Source organism: Toxoplasma gondii, chromosome Ib (genome assembly GCF_000006565.2).
Source record: "Toxoplasma gondii ME49 chromosome Ib, whole genome shotgun sequence".
Lineage (NCBI taxonomy): Eukaryota > Apicomplexa > Conoidasida > Eucoccidiorida > Sarcocystidae > Toxoplasma > Toxoplasma gondii.
Window position 1 is genome coordinate 475,061 of NC_031468.1, and position 9,450 is coordinate 484,510.

General features: G+C 50.1%; 1 protein-coding gene across 1 annotated transcript; it reads left to right on the forward strand.

Annotated features, from left to right (window-relative positions):
* Positions 1–523: 523 nt before the first annotated feature.
* On the forward strand, positions 524–8,053 carry TGME49_207965 (hypothetical protein). The gene is made up of 7 exons (XM_018779407.1): positions 524–2,409; positions 2,746–2,914; positions 3,345–3,437; positions 3,909–4,052; positions 4,772–4,813; positions 5,063–5,189; positions 5,924–8,053. The coding sequence occupies exons 1-7, from the start codon at positions 989–991 to the stop codon at positions 6,112–6,114; spliced, it is 2,187 nt and encodes a 728-aa protein (XP_018638498.1). The 5' UTR covers positions 524–988; the 3' UTR covers positions 6,115–8,053.
* The last annotated feature ends 1,397 nt before the right edge of the window (positions 8,054–9,450 follow it).

Here is a 9,450-nt window from a genome sequence, read left to right on the forward strand (position 1 = left end):
GGCCTACGGAACTAGAACCGATCTTCCCACGGATCGGCAAACGCTGGACAGGAAAGAATTCTTTTTTTGGTCGGCACGCGGCGGTGAGGCCTCGTCCGCAATTTTGGAGTAGATACCAAGACAGCAGATTTATTCTACGGTCGAAGGACTTCGAAGGAAATCACTTCATGAGAGTGAGTGCACCAGGTGTCGGTTAAGAACAGTCAATGCGTGACACGCAAGTGACCCCAGTGTCTCGGGCGCTCTCGCAACCGTTGCAGAAAGGTTCTTTTTTCCCTCACTTGTTGCGGTCTTTTCACCCGTATTCTTCCGCGAGTTTTTGCAGGGCGCTTTTTTACACAGGCATGCATCAGATTTTGTTCGAAGCAGACTTACGGGCTTTTTCCGTGTCGGCGAAAAACGCGGGAGCGTTCCCTGACATCCGCCCGTCTCCGTCCACCAGGGAGCTGGAGACATGGGCGCTGGTTGTGCCGAGCAACTGATTCGGGGTTTTGGGCAAAAAGAGCAGCGAGCTCCAAGCATTTTACCTTTTTTTGTTTCTATCTGTGCAGCACTTCTCGACTGTCCTGTACTTTTTGTCCAAATGTGTCTTTGGTACAACTGTTTTCGTTCAGGACGCCACTGACTCCTACGCCCTCTCCCGACCTCGTGAGTCAGTAGCCCTTCAGTGCGGCGCGTAGTGCTCTTTTGTCCTTCAGACGCCTGCTATCTTCAGCAACTATGGCGGCAGTTCACTGCCTGTGACCATGCCAGTCGGAGAGTCGGTTTCCCTCTAGACTTTGCTTGATTTTTGGCTGCACTGGCTTCTCTCCTGAGAAAACCGGCGGACTTTTTCCTCATTTGAGACTCGTGTCGCGTCCAGGAACGTTCGTTCCAGGGCCAAAACTGGAGGTGCGCAAGTTAGCAGACTCACGGACACTCTCGGGCATACATCCGTTTTTGCCCCGGGACCGGCACAGCCATTTTTCCCCAAAAATCAGTTGAAGCCATGGAGTCAACTGCTGCCCTTGCAATGACGCCACAGCCTCTCCTGTCGTCTCCGTACTCTTCTGGGAACCTGTCAAATGCGTCGCCTGCTGGTTCCTCTTTTCCTGTCGACCACACAAAAACTGGCCAAAAGCGGTCGCACTTCGGAGCCAATAACTGCGTGGACGGCAGCGGGATAGAGTTTTCCTCTCTTCAAGTTGCAACAGAGTCGACGTGCTCGCCGACTGTTTCAGTCCCCGACTCTACTGCTGAGAGCGAATGCCCGCCGACGCCGTGCGGTGACTTAGGGGAAGGCGCAACAGTGGCCTCGCAGCCGCCTGCTGTGACATCGGACACTAATGTTGACGGCCAGACAACAAGCGCCGCTCAACTGCACGGTCAAAGGTGTAGACTCGCTGCTCCTCCTCATCTCAGTGAATCGGGAGCAACTGCAAGCCAGCCCGCTTGCCATTCCGACCAACAGCGCGTCGATGTAGCCGTCATCGGTGCCGGCCTTGCCGGTTTAACTGCCGCGCTTGCAGTGCACAGAAAAACAGGGAGGGTTGTCCACGTCTATGAGAAGGAAGACGCGGACCAGTGGATTTCTTCGTCCTCTGCTGCATTTGGGGCCTCCCCCGGCTCACGGGGAGAAAGTGGAACACTGCAGGAAGAGTACGAAGCCCGCGAAATATTGCTGCGAACAAATGGGTTGGACGCCCTAAGGTGCATAGATGAGCAGCTTGCATGTGATGTCTTGGAATGCGGGCACATTGTATATTCCGACTGTCTCGACGTCTTCGACTTCGATGTGGAGGCCACTGCTTCCAGCTTGGTGTTTGGAATTTACTGGTCAGATCTCCAACAAATCCTCTATAGACACTGCCAACAGTACCCGAACGGGATTTTTTTCTGCTTCAAAAAACATCTTAAATGTGCTCTGTCAAGCCACACCCCTCCACCTTCTTCCTCAGAAGCGGACTCCACAATGATTGTTTCCCTGTGCGCTTCCTCACTGTCGCCGCCGTCCACTGTCTCGACTGCGTCGTCAACTGGTACCCCAACTGCATCGTCACCCGGTTTCGTGAATTTTACGGGAGGTGGCGCTGAAAGTGGAGAATCTGACGCAAGTAAATGCTCCGGAAAGGGACGATCAAGGACCACCCATGATCCATCTCACCTTTCCCGTACGGAAAACTACAGCAGTAGTACAGCAGATAAACACAACGCGAGGGATTGTCCCCATGTGAAGCACGAAACCACACATAAGAAATACAGCGGCGTGTCCCTCTCTTTCTATAATGGTGGCGATGTCGAGGCAAAATTGGTGATCGGTGCGGACGGCCCCTGCTCCTCCGCACGCGGCGATTCTGATGAGCTCTTGCCTCACTACAGAGAAGACAGCACCGACGCATCTGCTGTGAAAATTCCTCTACAGCAGTCCCGGTAAGGAGGAAAAACTTGAGGCCGCATTCGTGCGCATCACAAGGATATGCCATGCGTGCCTTGCCTCATTGTGCTTGTTCGACCACGTTAGTGTCGAAACTCGAAGTGGTTCCCTATTCGTAGTGAAGTGTAACGCGTGAGGAGAATCCAGCCCACCCCAAGAGATTCTGAATTTCCTGTTGTTCTTCGCGATCACCGGGGCGTGGTGGACCCGTGTTCTCTGCTGCAAGAGCGCACATTACGTGTCTACAAGCCAAGCAGCACTTGTAGGTGGCTTTTGGGGTTGAGGAAACCGAGACAGATGCGCTTAGCTGTAAAAAAATTCTTGTTTTCCAGGTTTGATTGGCCGCGGATACAGTATCAGGGGCTCGCTGAAGTGAGTGTCGACGAGCCGGATCTGACTCGGAACATCTGGCTGTTTCACAAGGAAACAGGGTCGCACATCTCCGTCATCAAAGCTCTCGGGCCCAATATCTTGACGTGGTCGATAACGCAGCAGGCCCAGGTATGTATCTTCCGCAAAAGCAGCCAAACTGAAAGTGATCAGATTGACAGCGTCCTCTGTCTTCACCAACCGTTTTGTGACGTTCGAAGTCTCTTCCAATAGCCGCCACATCAGTTTTTCTCAATATTCGCGCTAGTTGAACAGGTGCCACATCGAATTACCAAAGGTCTTTCTGAACGTAGAAGCTTGCTAAACTTGCGAAATGTGTGCACGGTCGAACGCATGAGTCCGTCGACATGCTTTCTGTAGTACATATAGTCGGGGATTTGTCTTCGAGGAGTGACAATTTGTATGTCTTTATGGACACGTAGAGTCGAGGCTCGAAAAGAAATTACCCTGCTTCTGAAGCGGAGAGACGCCGCAGGTCAATATCGGCACAACTGAAGCAGGCTCCTCATGTCCCGGCCTTCTTACCTGTTCTGACTTGCAGGACTCTGAAGCAGCAGAAAACTCGCATGAAGTGAATGCAAAGCAGCGTGCGCTTTCTGTAGTTTCCAGTATTCTGAACGGCGCCACAGGCAAGGTATGGATACGCACTTGCTGACAACTTTTTTCCCAACATTTCGGTGCCCCACTGACGTAGCAGCTGACACTGTAACTGGTATATCGGGTTTTTCTGCCAAGTTCTGCAGTGAAAAACGATTTCCGTTCTGTATACTCCAACTGCAAGATAAAACACCGACACTGCAGCCTGGCCGTTGGTGATACCAGATAATACTTGTTATAGTGAACGTGTTCTGGGGCACGACAACACGACGACAGGCCCCTTGCAACATACAGCACGGTCAGACTGTCACCGTGAACCATTAAACATTGCGGAAAGCCAAAGAATTTTTCGTTACCTGTCGCGACAGCAGCCAGGATGGGCTCTCGACGCTGTCTTTTCGCGCGCGCTCTGGGACATCTGTAAAAAGAATCAGAGCCAATACAGGTGCGTGGGCCTCACGCCTATGCACGTCCGTTTGAGGTGTGTATACCATCACGGTTTCTCCAGGCCCGAAATGTGGCGGGACTGCTTCTTCGAGTGATCGACCGGACGTCTGACGAGGATATCCAGGTCCTAAGGCTACATCCTCCTGCGCGTTCGAGCTGTCGTTGGACTCGCCTTGATGACCAGCTCGTTCTTGTTGGAAATGCTGTAAGCAAGCGTCCTGTGGACAGAATGCAAGACTTTGTAGAACTTCTCGTTGGCAGCCCATTTTGTGCTACCAGTTGTTGGCTTACACACTGGATATTTATTCTTCAGTGGACCCGCGTTTCGTAGTTTCTTCCGGCTGCAACACAACCCTTAAACTGAAGGGAGTGAGGACACGCTACGGATGTGCAATACGGCGCCGTAGTAGAATAAAGGACTTCAGTGTGCCGTATTCCGTCTGCCGCAAAAATTGGAAATGTGTTTGCTGCTCAGTCTCTTACGAAATGGGGAACAGTTCCGGCATCGCTACACAGGTTAACTGGCACAAGCGATATACCGTAATGCAACGGTAATGTGACAGATTCATACCAGTTCAGCTCTTCACTTTATATGACGCGGCCCGGTGCCTGGCAGCAATCTGGACGGATGTCTGACGCATGAACGCGCAACCGAAGTGCAGTTCCCGTAACTGTGTCCGTGGCCTGAGGTTACCATGCAGTCGTCTGTCGAGGGGCACCTTTTGTAGGGCAGACGACACAGTCCTGGCTGCGGTAATCTGAGTGTGTTTGCAACAGCTGGCGTAGTATCTTTCATCCTCTGTTGCAATCGTTGTAGTGGATGACATAGGCAACGTAATGAATCCAGAACAGTCCGTGCGAATCCTGTGCTTGTCCCGCTCGGCGACCAATAGACCCACACGCCTGTCTATTGTCCAATGTCAGGCTCACCCAATTTCTCCGAACATCGGGCAAAGCCACGATCTGGTGAGGCAAAAATAAGCAAGAGGCGGACTGTTCGTTTCATTCCGTACGTGCTCGAATATGCGGTGCATGACTGCTGTGAGGTCGTGTAGAAAATTATATGTCATCGTATTTGTGTATTGGTACGGTTTCAGTACGAGTAGGCAACAGTGTACAAATGTGGGTCGGACGCGACAACAGTCTTTTTTCCCTTGGCACAAGCTGGATGACTTTCAGGGAGATTTGTCATTACCGTTCTTGTTTTCCAAACAGACAATAGAAGACGCAGTACAGCTTGCCTACTGTCTGAGCGACTGGGAGCACAACGATAGCATCGCAGCTCAACGCTTTGCAAGGATACGGAAACAGTCACTCGTGCACGTCATTAAGCTCAGTGAAGGTAAGAGTATGTGGAAAAGGTGTTTTTCGAAACCAATCGGGGCATTCTCTCTGCACCTTAGCGGGCGAAGCGAAGTTTCGTACCCGTCAAACCATTCGATATTTCGCGTGTCGCTGGAATACGGTTTCCGTTGCATTGAAACGGGCGTGACTCATGCTGTGTAACGCAGAACCAAAAATAATTATGCATCTCCCAGGGGGGGTTTCTTGTTGATGTTGCCCACGTAAGAAGTGACTAGTACGACCATGAGTGACGCTTGTCTCCCACGGTTATACAGACACCGTAACTACAAGAAGCTTGTAAAGAGTAACACGCTCGTTGCCGTGTAAACCTTGTTGTAGTCGTTGGGCAACGTGACTCCTCCCAGAAGTTTGTTCATTGACGTAGGTTGAATTCAGTGTTATACATCGTGGAGCTGCACTTAACGAAGGAAGAAGGACCAAATACGGGCACTGTCTAGGTGTATCTACGAACAGAATGATGTGTGTTCATGTTTATGCGTGCAACCGGTATTAAGGTTATTCCACATCGGTTATGTTCTAGGCGCAATATATGGATTGCCGTCGTCGCTTGTATTAACAGTGAGAAAATGCTACTATTCAGATGCCTGTGTGATCAGTACCATCGTCGTGGAAAGACGACATGGAGGTGCTGGTACAAGCCGAGGATAGCGCGTAGATAAGTGTGTACAGTGACATGGGGGATATTTGCCTTCTGTGCCTGTGTGAATTCAGCGGTTCACGCGAACATGTGGCTTAATAATATGGAGCAATGCGACGAATCAGTGCATGAAATGGAGACAGAGACGCCGTCTGATGCAGCTCTGTTCACTAGAGCAAACTTTGTTCCAGTCCGCAGCATCTTATGGGCCCAAGACAGTCAAGAGCTGATGGAGAACGCCCAACTTGAGACAGAATACATGTAGGTTGGCGACATGTAAACCACAGAGCCCACGTTTCCTGAACACGCAGCTTTCGGAAGGGGAGAAGGGAAGCGATGCTTCGCTGGTCACGGGAAAAAGGTATGGCGTAAGTATCTCGTTGGAAAGTGGACGAGGAGAAGGGGGAGGACTCCGTCATCGTTTGCACAAAACCTACCAGGCTTTTACAGGCGCTTTGCCACAAGCGTCTTCTGCTCTAGTCTGTCATAAATCTACCTCATCTGTCCTTGCCCATGTGCCTGCCCTGTATATGCATGCTGCCACGCGCACAGTCTCTCCTCTTCTTCGGGGGCATTCCCGCGAATTCCTTTCCGTTCTTTTCTGTAGACGTGCCTCCTTCTGAGTTCCTCTTGCCATTTTCGGTTCGTGACTATGTTTGGCCCAATGTCGAAATAGAAGCGTGCGGGAGCCGCTGGCGCGCTGCCAAACTTCTCCCTGTAGATCGACGCATAAAGAGCGAAGAATCTTGACCCTTCAGATAGTAAAACGAAATAGGCAATAAGTGCACAAAGTCGCCATGGGAGCGTCTTTCGATGTATGTGGTAGTTAGTTCTCGTTCCTCTTCCTGGACGCAGCTCAACTGGTCGCGTGAAGAGAGACGTTCTTTACAGAGGCGGTATGTAGCAGAAGAGCGAAGCCTGCAACTCCCCCTTTTACACGCTTTGCCCCCCCCTGTCATCCCCCGCCACAGTCCTCGCTCTGCAATCCCTGCTGAGATTGTCTTGACGATTTTCATTTCCAGTGATTCAATTCTTCCCGCCAGTGTTGCCAACCCGTGAATGCAACCGCTTATAGCATCCTCCCAGTTTGCACGTGCATATCCGAGTGTGTACGGACACATTTTCGTATGTGTGGCCAGTCTTTTGTGTGCCTGCGCATCCCAGTGAAGAAATGATTTGGGCACAGTGGAACGTCTCGAGTGTTTCCCTGCTATTGTCATCCAAGTTTTTTCTCGTATAGTTTTCAAGAAGCATTATGGGCTGCTGTCTCGAAACTGCGCGCCGCGTGTTCGAGACTGGCTTCTGGTGATGTTCTGCGTGGCATACGGCTCCTGCAATCCCTGAGACGTGGGACGACCACCATTACACAAATGTATACATATATGTATTTCAGTGTTCATAGACGCTCAGTTTACACACCATACGTATATGTTGCATATGCAACTGATGTCTGGATGTGTGTGGATCTGCTACAAGCAGAGGGGTGGTGCGTTGTGGTTGCTGGCAACCGTTTTTTCGCGTTGGTTTTCCCCCATTATTCATCCCTATCATCGTCATGCTCGGTACAGGAAATATCCTGAGCGCTGTAAATTGAAGGTGTGGAGGGGAAAACCATGAGTTTAAGTTTGCAGGTTGGAGAAAGGAGTCGTATTGCCGTTCTCAGCTAGATCACAAAACAGGCTGACATAGATGAAGGCGAGGTTTTTTTGCACATCCGGAATTGATAGGAGAGAGCTGTACGTTGTGGAAATGCCATGAGTAGATGAGTGGGTGCGCGGTGACAGCGGCGATGTTGCATGTCCTAAATTTGTGGGCAGAAGGTGGAAGAACATGTTCAACAATGCAGTGAAATTATTGAGTGGCAAGCGGACTCATTGCCAGCATCGTCGGTAATTGAGTGTTATAACTTCTTAACGGATCCGTTCAGCCGTTTGCACATTACCGACTCGAGCGTCAAGAGCTACACGAACAACCATCATTGGGGTTCAAAAGCTGCGTCATTTCCACCGTTATTTTCCTAAATACTGCAACCACTCTTCATCATCTGTTGTCGCAACGTACGTACCCCACTTACGAAGTTGTGGTATTCTCTTGAACGCGATTCACAGCCATTGAATACAATCTCTAATTTTCTTCCTAATACGAAGGTGCCGGTCACTGTAGAGCGAAGTTCCCGTTTTCGTTTTAACTGGACACCAGACACCCCGGCGCTGTCGTAAAAACTGATCAACCCATCATGGACGGGAGGCGACCGTTAGATGTGACGAAAAAATCCTGTTATTGTCACTTTGTTCCCCTCGTAGATTGCTCTTTTCTTGGTACGCATCCATTTGAGTGTTTGGACACTTTATGTGTAGCGTCTTGTGATAGACATATGCCACTATTTATCCACCTCTTTGTGTTGAATGCACCAGGGCACAAACATAGGGACGGTTCTGATTATAGTTTTTTTTCTACGCCGTCAAACAACATCTGAGAGGTGTAATGGCGCGCCAGAGTTTGTGCCCGATTTCTTACTTCCCCAGCTTGTTAGGTGCTGACCCAAATGCAGACGGAACTAACAAAGTTGGCTGGAGTCACGGTGGCGGTAACAAGCGTGGAGCGCCTTAGTGGTCGCGGTGTGCATGCGTGACCCGGAAGTGAACGTAGTCTTGTACCTTGAACCGGCACGAGCAAATGGAACTTAGTTGTTTTCAGATATACTTTACACTCTCCCACCGAGAAGGGCTGTCGCTTGCAGGAAGTCCTTGCGGAAAACACTTTTTGCGACAATCTTGTCTCTTCATATGACTCCACCAAAGGGCTCTTCGAAAGTGCGCGCAAGGGCGCGACCATTCTTTTCTCTGTCTTTTGTCTGTTCAAAATTGCAACATTTTGTGTTAACACCGTTGCTGCACAAGCAGCAAAAGGAGTAGAATAAGAGAGAACTCAAGCTGACCAAAATGTGGTCGTGTCATTTGTGTGTGCTCTGGCAAGCGCTGCTGTGAAGTTTTCCAGTTCCTTCGTGTTCTCAAGTCGCATTCTAGGAAGTCATTCTACACGCAACGCTTTTCAAGCGCGACGCAAAATAACAGATATATGCGCAAGAGTGCGGACAGACACACAGATGACGTCACCGTTTGCGGGTGGACCTAAGACACTTCAGCAGTTTGCGTGGTAACGAAATGCCACAGAAACGTAAACGGCACGTACACCTGAAAATGTGAATCGAGATTTCGGCAGGACACCACTATAGCAGACGCTTTGCTCTACTGTTACCGCCCGTAGATATTCATTCAGTTGCGCCACGGCATGTATAAAATAGTACAAACTTTTAAGTCTACTCTGTCAGTCCTTTTCAGACTGCCTTACCCATTCTTCGGTGTGCAGAAGGCGAATGAATCTGAAACACGTCTAACTGTTATTGCAACACGCTTGGGGTCGGTTGTCGGATAGGCAGCTAAGGATGCATCGCCAAGTTCTTTATTAACTCTCCTCAATGCCCTGAGCTAAGAGGACGTTTCGCATTCCAGGAGCTGCTTCGGAGATAAATACCCGCTTTTTCTTTGCGGATTGTGTTGCGTCTGTGCCTCAAAAGCGTTTTGTGTGCCCTTTTGCGCGA